The sequence below is a fragment of the Elgaria multicarinata genome, chromosome 5 (assembly GCF_023053635.1).
Source record: "Elgaria multicarinata webbii isolate HBS135686 ecotype San Diego chromosome 5, rElgMul1.1.pri, whole genome shotgun sequence".
Lineage (NCBI taxonomy): Eukaryota > Metazoa > Chordata > Lepidosauria > Squamata > Anguidae > Elgaria > Elgaria multicarinata.
In genome coordinates, this window is record NC_086175.1 from 137208913 (window position 1) to 137223024 (window position 14112).

General features: G+C 52.0%; 2 protein-coding genes and 3 non-coding genes across 5 annotated transcripts; all 5 read right to left on the reverse strand.

Annotated features, from left to right (window-relative positions):
- Positions 1–2687: 2687 nt before the first annotated feature.
- On the reverse strand, positions 2688–9073 carry RPS11 (ribosomal protein S11). Its single transcript, XM_063127892.1, has 5 exons — positions 8980–9073; positions 7448–7579; positions 6181–6256; positions 4362–4491; positions 2688–2854 (listed from the first exon to the last, which is right to left on the reverse strand). Exons 1-5 carry the CDS (start codon positions 8992–8994, stop codon positions 2731–2733), a joined length of 477 nt encoding a protein of 158 aa, XP_062983962.1. The 5' UTR covers positions 8995–9073; the 3' UTR covers positions 2688–2730.
- Positions 3862–3958, reverse strand: LOC134399849 (small nucleolar RNA SNORD35). The gene has a single exon (XR_010025544.1). It is a non-coding gene; the product is annotated as a small nucleolar RNA SNORD35 (small nucleolar RNA).
- On the reverse strand, positions 4972–5064 carry LOC134399848 (small nucleolar RNA SNORD35). Its single transcript, XR_010025543.1, has one exon. It is a non-coding gene; the product is annotated as a small nucleolar RNA SNORD35 (small nucleolar RNA).
- LOC134399851 (small nucleolar RNA SNORD35) lies at positions 6708–6801 on the reverse strand. The gene has a single exon (XR_010025546.1). It is a non-coding gene; the product is annotated as a small nucleolar RNA SNORD35 (small nucleolar RNA).
- Positions 9074–11997: 2924 nt separating the features above from the next.
- On the reverse strand, positions 11998–12954 carry LOC134399701 (olfactory receptor 52P1-like). Its single transcript, XM_063127786.1, has one exon. It carries the CDS (start codon positions 12946–12948, stop codon positions 11998–12000), a length of 951 nt encoding a protein of 316 aa, XP_062983856.1. The 5' UTR covers positions 12949–12954.
- Positions 12955–14112: the final 1158 nt, after the last annotated feature.

The following is a 14112-nucleotide window of genomic DNA, read 5'->3' on the forward strand; positions in this document are numbered from 1 at the left end:
AACCATGGTCAATTAATTAGGCAAACTGGGGCGATGCAGTTCTCTAGAGAAGGGCTAATGTTGTCCCTATCTTCAAAAAGAGCAAAAAGGAGGAACCTGGGAACTACAGACCATTCATTCTGACATCCATCCCTGGGAAAATTCTGGAGCAGATTATAAAGAAGTCAGTCTGTAAGCACCTTGAAAACAACGCAGTGATTACTAGAAGCCAACATGGATTTGTCAGGAACAAATCCTGCCAGACTAATTTGATCTCATTTTTTGATCAGGTAACCTCCCTTGTGGACTGTGGGAATGCTGTGGATGTCATATATCTTGACTTCAGCAAAGCTTTTGACAAAGTGCCCCATGATATTCTGATTAACAAACTAGCTAAAAGTGGGCTAGATGGAACAACTATTAGGTGGATTCACAGTTGGCTACAGAATCGGACTCAAAGAGTACTTATCAATGGAAACTTCTCAAACTGGGGAGAAGCAACGAGTGGGGTACTGCAGGGCTCAGTCCTGGGCCCAGTGCTCTTCAACATTTTTATTAATGATTTGGACGAGGAGGTTCAGGGAACGCTTATCAAATTTGCAGATGACACAAAATTGGGTGGGATAGCAAATACCCTGGAAGACAGAAACAAACTTCAAAGTGATCTTGATAGGCTGGAGTGCTGGGCTGAAAACAACAGGATGAAATTTAATAGGGATAAATGCCAAGTTCTACATTTAGGGAATAAAAACCAAATGCACAGTTACAAGATGGGGGATACTTGGCTCAGCAATACTACAAACGAGAAGGATCTTGGAATTGCTGTAGATCACAAGCTGAATAGGAGCCAACAGTGCGATACGGCTGCAAGAAAGGCAGATGCTATTTTGGGCTGCATTAATAGAGGTATAGCTTCCCAATTGCACGAAATATTGGCTCCCCTCTATTCGGCCCCGATTAGGCCTCATCTAGAGCATTGCATCCAGTTTTGGACACCACACTTCAGGAAGGACACAGACAAGCTGGAGCATGTTCAGAGGAGGGCAACCAGAATGATCAGGGGTCTGGAAACAAAGCCCTATGAAGAGAGATTGAAAGAACAGGGCAGGTTTAGCCTGGAGAAGAGAAGATTGAGGGGAGACATGAGAGCACTCTTCAAATACTTAAAAGGTTGTCACACAGAGGAGGGCCAGGATCTCTTCTCGATCCTCCCAGGGTTCAGGACACAGAATAACAGGCTCAAGTTTCAGGAAGCCAGATTCCAGCTGGACATCAGAAAAAACTTCCTGTTAGAGCAGTACGACAGTGGAATCAGTTACCTAGGGAGATCGTGGGTTCTCCCACACTAGAGACATTCAAGAAGCAGCTGGACAACCATCTGTCAGGGATGCTTTAGGGTGGATTCCTGCATTGAGCAGGGGGTTGGACTCGATGGCCTTCGGGGCAAACAAGGCCATCAAGTCCAACCCCCTGCTCAATGCAGGAATCCACCCTAAAGCATCCCTGACGGAAGGTTGTCCAGCTGCCTCTTGAAGGCCTCAAGTGTGGGAGAGTCCACAACCTCCCTAAGTAACTGATTCCATTGCCGTACTACTCTAACAATCACTAAGATTTTCCTGATGTCCAGCTGGAATCTGGCTTCCTGAAACTTGAACCCAGTAGTCCGTGTCCTGCACTCTGGGAGGATCGAGAAGAGATCCAGCCCCCCCCCCCCCTGTGTGACAACCTTTCAGGTATTTAAAGAGTGCTCTCATGTCTCTCCTCAATCTTCTCTTCAGGCTAAACATGCCCAGTTCTTTCAGTCTCTCTTCATAGGGCTTTGTTTCCAGACCCCTGATCATCCTGGTTGCCCTCCTCTGAACACGCTCCAGCTTGTCTGCGTCGATTGTGGAGCCCAGAACTGGACGCAATACTCTAGATGAGGCCTAACCAGGGCTGAATAGAGAGGAACCAGTGATTTGGAAGCTATACTTCTCTATTAATGCAGCACAAAATAGCATTGGCCTTTCTTGCATCCATATCGCACTGTTGGCTCATATTCAGCTTGTGTTCTACAACAATTCCAAGACCCTTCTCATTTGTAGTATTGCTGAGCCAAGTACCCCCCATCTTGTAACTGTGCATTTGGTTTCTTTTTCCTAAATGTAGAACTTGGCATTTATCCCTATTAAATTTCATTCTGTTGTTTTCAACCCAGCACTCCAGCCTATCAAGTTCACTTTGAAGTTTGTTTCTGTCTTCCAGGGTATTAGCTATCCCACCCAATTTTGTGTCATCTGCAAATTTGATAAGTGTTCCCTGCACCTCCTCGTCCAAATCATTAATAAAAATGTTGAAGAGCACTGGGTCCAGGACTGAGCCCTGCGGTACCCCACTCGTTGCTTCTCCCCAGTTTTTGAAGGTTCCATTGAACCTTCCTCCTTCGCAAAGAACCAAATAATTCTCCTTTATAGAGTATATTCTGCCAAGGGAGAGAATACGTAGGCAGGTGAGATACGCAAGTAGCTAGTGGCATGTTTTCCACAGAGACCACCGGGAACAAGGATTGGGAAGATGCACTTTCCAGTCAGGTCTGAGCGATAGCAAGTCTCCTTCTATTTTTATTGGAAGCATTTATATATCAGGCCTTTCCAATAAGAAACAACAAACACTGCTCCAATCCCTCCCTGTCTCCCTTCCCCCATAGCACTCAGGTCGCTTGAGCCTGCTGGGTCTTTACAAAAGGTTTATTTGAACATCTCAAGGAAAGCGTTAGAACTTCTGGAACTGCTTCTTGGTACCAGCAGCCTTGGTCACCTTGAGGACATTGAACCGGACTGTCTTGCTGAGTGGACGGCACTCGCCCACCGTTACAATATCCCCAATTTGCACATCCCTGGGAAGAGAAAAGAGCAGCAACATTAAGCAAGGTGGTACAAATGTTCCAAGCAGTGCTTACAAGCAGCTGGCAACGAAACTCAGGGGCAGCCCAACCTGTCACCTGCCCAACATGAAAACAGGAGTCTGGCAGCCACATATGGATGACCCGGGATTGGGGGGGGGGGGGGGAGAGAAGGGGGCAGAGGCCCTGCTGAGATTTGCATGAGTATGAACAAATCTTTCAAAACACAGCAATTAAGGGGCCAAGAATACCCCCAAGCCAGCCCAATTAGAACTGAGCGTGCTCAGCAGCCAGGAAATGTTATCTCGGGGGGGGGGGGGGAACCCAGTGAGAACAGAATGCTCTTAACCAATAGCTGTCTGGCAGCCTGAATAAGAGCACCCCTGCTGAAGGTGCTCATTATACTGCACCGTTAGGTGGCAGGTCCCGTTATTATTTATTTATTTATATAGCACCATCAATGTACATGTACTAAAAGTGATTTCCTGCCTGCAAACTCCTGCTGACTAGCTGTTTTGACTGGTGGCATAAACTGAAGATTTTAGGTTATTTTGCTGAAATGTTTGGCTAGCTGCGGGCAGGATGCTGCGCATTGTTGGCAGGATGCTGATCAAAAGCTTAAGAGCTAAAGAAACCTAATGCACCCAATACTTTGGGAACCAGGGCTCCAAAGATCACCACTGGCAACCATTAACCTCTTCCTGATGTGTTTGCATTGCAAAGTGCAAATGTATTTATTTTCCACCCCACCTTCCTACAAGGAGAAATGGCCCTCCGGGTGGCTATGGAGAGTGTCTCCCTTCAGATAAACTATGGCATGAGGGAGGGGGGCCGGCCTCTCACTCAAGACTGGAAGGCAAGAACCACCCCCACTTCTTGCTGTAAAGCTGGGTCCCACCCCCACCCCCACCCCCACCTCCCCATCCCAGATTCTTCATGCAACCCCCACGTCTTGCAGGCTACTTGCTGAGCTCCCAGCCAATCGGTGCCCTGTGAGCAAGCTGCGTGGTTCAGCGACTGCCAGACAGGCATTTTCAGCAGCCCCTCGTTCACCAGAGAAGGCTCTGCAGACCATCGTGAGTTTATACATCATCACCCGCGTGCTTGCTCCAGGGTAGCCACGCTTCAGAAGGCTCTCCTCCCCTATACGCATCCTGAAGGGCCGACGATCCAGGACCGACATAGGCCTGCTGCCCCCTCACATAGAAACGTGACCCACATGAATCAAGTACCACAATTGCAACCCACACAGGATAACAACTTGTGCTGCCCTTCAGGAAGTACACAGCCATCTCACCATCAAGCAAGTTCTATGCCAGCTGCACACTGCAGGAGCTGTCCTGCAACCCATGTGCCTTCAAGACAAAGCCTTCACTGGGGCTCCCGAGAGGCAGCCTTCAGCTAAAATTATCAAGGGCTTCTGCCAAAGGTCTCAGGATGCAGAGCGCATCAAGGTCTCGACGGCCTTCCCACGGGACAGGCTGCTATTGGGCCCCCTCACCTGAAGCAAGGAGACAGGTGCACAGACATGTTTTTGTGGCGTTTCTCAAAGCGGTTGTACTTGCGGATGTAGTGCAAGTAGTCCCTACGGATGACGATGGTACGCTGCATCTTCATCTTGGTGACCACACCTGAAGGAGGAAGAGAAAGAGTGACTGTCAGGTGCGCGATCCGAGAGGAGACTTCTGCTGCTACCTCACCTCTCACGTTTTTACATAGGGTAGATGGCTGGGCAGCTGTGTCAGAAGACAGCACACGCCTGACCGGCCCCCTTCTACCTGCCAACGATGGGCAAGCCAGCAGTTCCTATTCAAAATTCATTCCTAAAGGTCTGTGCCTTGAAACGAAAAGCCCCACAATCAGACGCAGCCTATTAAGACACAATAAACTTAGGATCAGAGGCAGCTGCCATATGTGGGGTCAGGCCACTGGCCCATTTAAGCCCAGTATTGTCGACACTGACTGGCAGCCGCGGCTCTCCAGGGTTTCAGGTGGGATTCCTTTCCTCGCCCTAGCTGGAGGAGCCGGGGATCGGGCCTGGGTCCCTCTGCATGCCAAGCAGTGGCTCTTATCACGCTGAGCTACGGCCCTTCCCCACGCCCAGGTCCATCCCAAAGGCATCAGTTTAAGCCACACGGCAGTTTCGTCAGAACCCCGTTCATTGTGGGGCTCAGCAGACCATCGTGAGAAAAACATCATGTGCAGCTTGAGAACCTTGTGGGCAAACATGTGAGGTCGAGGCAACGGCAGCAGCTCATGGGCCGCACCAGAGCAGAGCTCTGTGAAGCCGGCAGCTCCCCACCACCACCCGCATGTGGAATTAGACCCGCTGTAGCTCACAAATGGGAAAAGGTGCTCTACGGAGAACCCCACCAGTAAGCGCCAGTGGAGCCCCATCGCGTCATTCTCAACACATTGAGAGAACACACAGCAGAGGCCCAAACTGAGCCAGGCTCCACCGCAAGGACACAGGTGCCCCAGAGCGGCCTCGAGGACTGCGCCTGTACTGCTGGAGCCTCTGGCTCCTGAAAGCTGGGGCCTGTTTCCGAACACAGAGGCTTCACTGGTACACACCAAGCCTGCCTTCTATCCCAGGTGTGGGGAACGCCAGGCCCACACTGAGCTCTCTGGGGCTGCCCAGATGGCCACGCCCCTTTCCCTCTACTACTCGACCAATCATTTGGTGGCTTCCCAGCTTTTGTGCAGCAGAGAGAGCTTTATTTATTAATTTATGGATTTTTATGCCGCCATTCACGGCGGCTTACAAAAGGATTTCTTGACAGTCCCTGCCCACAGGCTTACAATCTAAAAGACATGACACAAAAGGAAAGGGGATTGGGAGGGAGGAGGAGGAGGGGGGAAAGGAAAGCAAATTCAGGCACTTCAATCTTAGTTGGAGAGTTCAGCAGTTACAGGTGACAGCAGGAGGGAGGGGGCTCTCAGCTGGAGCTGGACCCAGGCACGGTGGAGAGGTGCCTGGCTGCTGCTTCCTCCCTCACTGGTGGCCTCTGCAGAGACAGTTGGTAGCAGGAGGGCGGGGGCTCTCAGCTGGAGCTGGACCCAGGCACGATGGAGAGGTGCCTGGCTGCTGCTTCCTCCCTCACTGGTGGCCTCTGCAGTGACAGTTGGTAGCAGGAGGGAGGGGGCTCTCAGCTGGAGCTGGACCCAGGCATGGTGGAGAGGTGCCTGGCTGCTGCTTCCTCCCTCACTGGTGGCCTCTGCATGCTACTGTATGCCGGTATTTTTGGTCCTTGCACCTTTCGCCTTCCCCCCACCCCAAGTGCTGGAAGTGTGTACACGAAAAGAAAATCTCCTCCTACCTGACAGGATGCGGCCCCGAATCGACACATTACCAGTGAAAGGGCATTTCTTGTCAATGTAAGTGCCCTCAGTGGCCTGGAAGCAAACAGACATTGATCAACAAATACTGTCGAAACAACAACAAGGCAGCACAAGGAAAAAGGACTGCTACCCCTTTTCTGAATTACAGCTTCACCCCTTTCTGGAAGGAGCTGGAGCCAAAAAAAGAATGAAGGTGTGCTTCTAAACCCATTTTCTGTGCAGGTCACTTTCAGCTAATGCAGGCAGGAAAATAAAGTGGGTTGCAGCTTTCATGTGTTTGAGCTTTACTACTTCCGACTGTATGTTGGCTCACACAACGGAAAGTTCCTCCATACACACACACACACTGCCCCTTGCACAAAGTCTTCCCGACATCATGCTAGTTGCAGGTGAAGAGAAGGAATTTGTTGTCTGGGGATGGATTCCACCATATGTGCCTGCAGCAGTTCCACATGGAGAGAACTAAACCCCAGGTACAAAATGAAAATTTTGTATCAACAAACATGAGCTGACTTCAGTAAGGCCTCTTGGCCGAGTTCGTCAAAGCCCTTTCACTAGTGGGGCTTGGAAGACCATCGTGAGAATGTACATCATGTGTCAGCAAAAGGGGGGGAAACTATCCTGCATTTTGGACTTACAGCCAAATGGCTCTATAATGGAAACCATTCAAGTCCAGGCTCAGGTTGTTACTGATGCGTGTGCAAGGGCACTTGCCCAGGCTAAGCAGCTATCTGTAGATGCAAACGGAGTGGAGCAAGCTTCAGGCCCTTAGAAACGATTCATTTTTTCCTCCCAAATGCTACGACAATCCACCACTTTACTGCTTTTAAGAACATAAAACCCCTAAAGCTGGATCAGACCAAGGGTCCATTTGTCCAGCACTCTGTTCACGCAGTGGCCAACCAGCCATCGGCCAGGTACAAACAAGGCAGGACATGCTGCAACAGCACCCTCCCACCCATGTTCCCCAGCAACTGGGGCACACAGGCTTACTGCCTTGAATACTGGAAATCGCACACAACCATCAGGGCTAGTAGCCATGGATAGCCTTTGCCTCCATGGATTGATCCAACCCCCTTTTAAAGCCTTCCAAATGGGTGGCCCTCACCACATGTGGTGGTAGTGAGTTCCATAATTTAGCTATGCGCTGTGTGAAGAAGTCCTTCCTCTTATTTGTCCTGGATCCTTGCTAAGCATGAGCAAGCATCCTCCCCGGCCATAATCTGCCTCTGAAGCACCGATTACCTCTTTGGGGGTCTTGAACCCCAGGCCAATGTTCTTGTAGTAACGTGGGAGCTTCTCTTTGCCAGTGTCTCCCAGAAGCACACGCTTTTTGTTCTGGAAGATGGTAGGCTGCTTCTGATAAGCCCTCTCAGTCTGCGGATGATCACAAAAATAAGAAAAAGGGATAAGAGAGAATAACATCAGTTCCAGAGGGAAGAGGCCAAGGGCAGCCATGTGGGCACAGAAGAGCAGATTAAAGCCCCAAAGCACGCAGGAGGCCCTGGGGACTGGGGTGGCGGGGGGGAGGCCCTGTTGGCCCCTGAGACAGACAAGCGGCCCGTTTCTCGGTCTTGGAGCCTCCTTTTTGGGTCTGCTCTGAAATGAGCTCATGCGGAGTCCATGCCGCATGTTGAGGCACTCGTGTCAGGGAGGCCGTATCGGATTCAACCATCTGCCAAGGATGCTTTAGGGTGGATTCCTGCATGGAGCAGGGGGTTGGACTTGATGGCCTTATGGGGCCCTTCTAACTCTGCCAGTCTATGATTCTAAGAGGCAGCTGGACAGCCCTCTGCCAGGGATGCTTTAGGGTGGATTCCTGCATGGAGCAGGGGGTTGGACTTGATGGCCTTATGGGGCCCTTCTAACTCTGCCAGTCTATGATTCAAAGAGGCAGCTGGACAGCCCTCTGCCAGAGATGCTTTAGGGTGGATTCCTGCATGGAGCAGGGTGTTGGACTCGATGGCCTTGTGGACCCCTTCCAACTCTGCCATTTTATGATTCTAAGAGGTAGCTGGACAACCTTCTGTCAGGGATGCTGTAGGGTGGATTCCTGCATGGAGCAGGGGTTTGGACTTGAAGGCCTCCTTCCAACTCTGCCATTCTATGAGGCAGCTGGACAGCCCTCTATCAAACATGCTTTAGGGTGGATTCCTGCATGGAGCAGGGGGTTGGACTCGATGGCCTTGTGGGTCTCTTCCAACTCTGCCATTCTAAGAATCTATGAAGCGCGCTCTTTCCCCGGAGGGGCCACGAGCCTCCCCCCACCCAGCTTCCGGCGGCTCAACGGGGGCGGCGGCTCCCTCTCCTCCTCGGAGCTTTTGTGCGGCAAAAAGTCCCGCGAGGCCCCGATCCGCGTGACAAGGAAGCCTAAAACCTGGGCGGGGGGAGATAGCGGGGCGGCCCAAGAGCACCGCTCGGCCGGAGGAGGCGCCTCGTGCAGGCCACAGACGCCTCGGCGGAACGGAGGGGGGGGGGAGAAGCCGCCTCTGGGACACCGCGGGGGATGGAGGGAGGGAAGGCGGAGGGAAGCCAGCCAGCCTGCCTCCCCGCAGGGGAGAAGGGGGCAGCCCGGCTCCCCTTCCTTCCTTCCCCCGTAGGCGTTCCGATCTTGGCCGGGGTGAGGCGGCCGCAGCAAGGCCCAACCTGAGCCCCTCCACGGGCCCGGGGCGGCGTTGCTAAGTGGCGTTGCTAAGAAGCGGCGTTGCTAAGGGACCCCGTATCTCTCTCTCTCCTTCCCCCACCCCATCCTCGGGCCCCCCGCTCGGAGCTCCCACCTGCGTGTCCGCCATCTTGGGCCGCGCGAGGCGAAAAGAGGCCGCGCGAGCAATGCCGGGAAACTTATCGCCTGGCAGGGAGGGAGGCGGAAGTGACGACGTCCGAGGCGGCTGCTGTGGCTCCTCCTTTTCCTCCAGAAGAGGGGCCGGGAGGGGAAAAGGCGAGTGGGCGTGGCCAGAGCGTGCTCGTCAAAGCCGTCGCTTAACGTGGGATGTGACCGCGAAGGGAACTTACGGCCTCGCCCGCACTTCCGGCTCCCGACCGACCGACCGCGGAGCCGCCATTTGCGGGTCGAAGGGGTCCGCCTCAGATGGCCAGGCCTTGTTTGTGGACATATCATGCGCTGGTTCCTTTCCTTGATCATCCCTTTCGTGTTTATTCACAGAATCATAGAATAGCAGAGTTGGAAGGGGCCTACAAGGCCATCGAGTCCACCCCCCTGCTCAATGCTGGAATCCACCCTAAAGCATCCCTGACAGATGGCTGTCCAGCTGCCTCTTGAAGGCCTCTAGTGTGGGAGAGCCCACAACCTCCCTAGGTCACTGATTCCACCGTCGCACTGCTCTAACAGTCAGGAAGTTTTTCCTGATGTCCAGCTGGAATCTGGTTTCCTTTAACTTGAGCCCGTTATTCTTGATTTTGTTCTGACTTTATACTGTTAGTTTTACCCTACCCTGTGCCTGTTTGCATTCTCTTCCCCTCCTTATTGTTTTATTATGATTTTATTAGAATGTAAGCCTATGCGGCAGGGTCTTGCTATTTACTGTTTTACTCTGTACAGCACCATGTACATTGATGGTGCTATATAAATAAATAAATAAATAATAATAATAATAATAATAATAATAATAATAATAATTCCGTGTCCTGCACCCTGGGAGGATCGAGAAGAGATCCTGGCCCTCCTCTGCGTGACAACCTTTTAAGTGTTTGAAGAGTGCTATCATGTCTCCCCTCCATCTCCTCTTCTCCAGGCTAAACAGGCCCAGTTCTTTCAGTCTCTCTTCATAGGGCTTTGTTTCCAGACCCCTGATCATCCTGGTTGCTCTCCTCTGAACACGCTCCAGCTTGTCTGCGTCCTTCTTGAATTGTGGAGCCCAGAACTGGACGCAATACTCTAGATGAGGCCTAACCTGGGCCGAACAGAGAGGAACCAGTACCTCATGCGATTTGGAAGCTATACTTCTATTAATGCAGCTCAGAATAGCATTGGCCTTTCTTGCAGCCATATCACACTGTTGGCTCATATTCAGCTTGCGATCTACAAAAATTCCAAGATCCTTCTCGTTTGTAGTATTGCTGAGCCAAGTATCCCCCATCTTATCATAGAATCATAGAATAGCAGAGTTGGAAGGGGCCTACAAGGCCATCAAGTCCAACCCCCTGCTCAATGCAGGAATCCACCCTAAAGCATCCCTGACAGATGGTTGTCAGGGTGCCTCTTGAATGCCTCTAGTGTGGGAGAGCCCACCACCTCCCTCGGTAACTGATTCCATTGTCGTACTGTTCTATCAGGAAGATTCTCCTGATGTCCAGGCAGAATCTGAGGCAGCATCAGAGGCAGCGTGCATCGGTATGCCAGTTGCTGGAGAACATGTGCCGGAGGAGGCAGTTATGGCCCTCACGGGCTGTTTGGGGCTTCCCGTGGGCTGCTGGTTGATCCCTGTGTGAACGGGATGCTGCACTGAACAGACCTTTTGTCTGATCCAACATGGCTCTTCTTAAGTTCCTATCTTGTTTTCGGTTGCCATTTGGCTAATTCCATTTTTCCTTTTATTCACTTTCAATTTCACCGAATGGACAAGTTTTACATTTTAATCTATTGCTTTATTTAAAACATGTATAGGTTGTCTTTTACAGTAAAACCCTCACAAGGCAGCTCCCAACATATACATTCACAATAATGTACTAATACAAGTTCAAAACCATAAAACATCATAAACATACGATTGATATAAAAACAAGAAGAAACAGTAAGAACACGAACAGCATTCAGCCCAGTAGGAACAGTAAAATTGAATTTTACAAAATGACAAATTACAGCAGCACAGTGTGCAACAATCTAAGAAGATTCTCATTCAAGCAAAGACAGTTGTAAACACCTGCTTGAATGGCAGCAATGATGAGGCATCACATACCTCAACTGGAACAGGGTCCCACAGGCCGGGGTGGGTGGGGGGTTGACACAGCCAAGGAAGGCCCCTTCCTGCATGCCTACCAGCCTGGTGGCTCACCCAGGCAGGCACACAAGCAGGGCTTCTGAGGCTGGTACTGGTGAACGGAGCCTTTCGGGTATACTGGTCCAAAACTGGCCAATCTTTAAAGGTCAAAACCAGCACATTACATCGGGCCCAGAAATGCGGCGACAGCCAGGGCAAAGGATAATAGACCGGCCACATCTTCTGACTGCCTGGCCCCTCTCAGTACTTGGGCAGCTGCATTTCTGCACCATATTATTTATTTACAGTATCTATTTATTCTTACCATCTTTAAAGGCAGAGCCACATTGAGCACATGACAGTAGTCCAACATGCATGTGACTAGCGCATGAGTAACTGAAGCAAGGTCTGTCCTCTCCAGACACGGTCGCAGTTGGCCTACCAATATCAGCTTAAGGTGGCCAAAAGCTGCCCTGAGCTTCCCCAGTTCAGAGGCCAGGAAAACTGCCAGCCTGGCCATATCCCTGGTCCTTCAGAGGAGGGCAACCCCATCTAAGGCTGGATCCAAACCTCCACCCAGAGTAGTTGGTGTCCTGATTCTCCATCCTGCCCGGATTAAACCTCAGCTTGTTTGCCCTCAAGCTCCTCAAAACTGCCCTCAGAAAAATGCCAGTCAGAAGCTTGCTGAGGTGGGCAGACCTGGCGAGTTCATGAAACTCACTGATCAATCACAAGGCAAATTTAGTACACAACTACGTGAGTGTGCACATCGCTACTACTATTTCAGATTTCTTTACCATCAGCAACATCTGCCCATCGACAGGAATTCAGCATACTCTTGTCGACCTGAGCAACCCTTCATGCAAGGCGCTTTCTCCTGAGAACTATGTGGGTCACTCGGTCACGGATCTCCTTGGTCTTCACCCCATACACAATGGGATTCAGCATGGGAGGAAAGAGGAGGTAGAAGTTGGCCAGGAGAATGTGAACGTGAGGTAACACATGATGGCCAAATCGGTGGGTTAATATGGTGAAAAGAGCCGGGGTGTAGGACACCAGAATCACCACGACGTGAGCCGCACAGGTGCTGAAGGCTTTGTAGCGGGCATCTCTTGAGGGCAGAGCCATGACCGCCCTGGCAATCATGCAGTAGGACAAGGTGATGAACAGCAAATCCACTCCCACCACCAGGAGAGCCACAAGAAGCCCGTACACAATGTTGGCAATGATGCTTGAGCACGCCAGCTTCACCACGGCCATGTGCTCACAGTAGGTGTGAACAATGACGTTGGTCTTGCAGTATGGAAGACGTGCCGCCAAGATGATAATCGGGGTGATGAAGACCGTGCCCCTCAGGACCACCACTGAGCCAATCTTGGCCAGCAATGGGTTGGTTAGTATGGAGTCATATCTCAAAGGGTTGCAAATAGCCACGTAGCGGTCAAAGGCCATCGCCACGAGCACAGTTGACTCCATGACGGAGAAGGAATGGATAAAGAACATCTGGACCATGCAGGCATTGAAATCTATTTCACCAGCTCGGAACCAGACGATGCAGAGTACCTTGGGCAGGGTGGAAGTGGACAAGACCAGGTCTATGGCGGCCAGCATGCAGAGGAAGATGTACATGGGCTTGTGGAGGCTCTGCTCCGTTTTGACGGTGTACAAGATGGTGCAATTTCCCAGCAGCGTCATCAGATACATCGACGAGAGAGGGATGGAGAGCCAGTGGTAAGATGCTTCCAGGCCAGGGATACCCAGCAGGATGAAGGAGGCGGGGGTGGCATGGCTTTCGTTGAACACGGCCATTGCTCACGGGAGGCCTGGCGCAGGGGAGGTAGCAGCACACGGAGAGGCTGGCTGGCTGTCGTGGAGGGAAAGACGGGGAGGATTTTGCATGTGAGAGACGCCGCAGCACCATCCGCAGAGGCACCTACAGGCTGCATCAGTAGTGAGGTGCCCAATTGCTTAGTATCCATTGGGAGCCCCTCTGGGCATGGACTGAGGGACAAACGACACCTTCCATTCAAAGGGCCTGTGGGGATGATGCCCTGGACAGACGGATGTGGCCGTGGTTGTTTTGAGCATGGGAGAGAGAGACGTCTCAAATGAAAGGCAGGGTGACGTTTTTCTAAAATAAACCCCTTCGATGCCCTCCATTTCAAGTTGTGTTTCCCGTCGTGGGGTTCGGGATGCAGGCTTACATGGGTAAACAGGCCTCTGGCACCCCAACAGGGGGAAACAGTTGGCTGGGGCAGGGCTGGCACCAGGTTTCATTGTGCCTTGGGCAAAGGGCCCTCGTCAGCCCCTCTCCCCCACCCCTGGCAGTCTGTAGGCTGCCCACCCCACCCCATTGGTGTCCCCCCACCCCGCCGCAGTTGCCAGGCAGTGGCAGGTCGGGTCTGAGCAGCCGTGCCGGCCCTGGAGCGGTGGCCCTGTGATCCATGCTCACTGGTGCCGTATTAGTTTTCCCACAAGGCAATGGCCCCGATTTATGCCTTGTCAGCAATTTATTGTGGGGAAAGCAAGAAGGCGCCTGCAGCAGCAGCAGCAGAAACCCCAGCTGCCACCTGGGCTTGGCAGAACCAGGGCTCCCGGCATCCACAGTGGCGTGCTTTGCCAGGTGAGGCCATTTGGAGCGAAAGGTTGGATTCGGTGGCTCCGACGTCCCCACAAAAGTGTGCACTGGGCTGCAGCCTCAGACCCAGTGAGGCACAACGGGTGGGATCGGGGCTGCGTCGGCTGCGCTGAGTTCCTTCTGTGGAAATCAATGGTTTCAGTCGGAGCTAATAGCCACGGATCCAGCCCGAGGGGGGCAGCCAAGTGCTGTGGGTGGGCACCTGCCCTGCTCACCTGTGAAGTGGGACAATTGTCTAACATCAGCATCCGAAGGGCTGTGTGGTGAAGCAGAGCCCTTTCCACGCTCCCGCCTTACCTGCCAGTGCTCTGTCACCTGTGGCCCTTTTCTCCCAG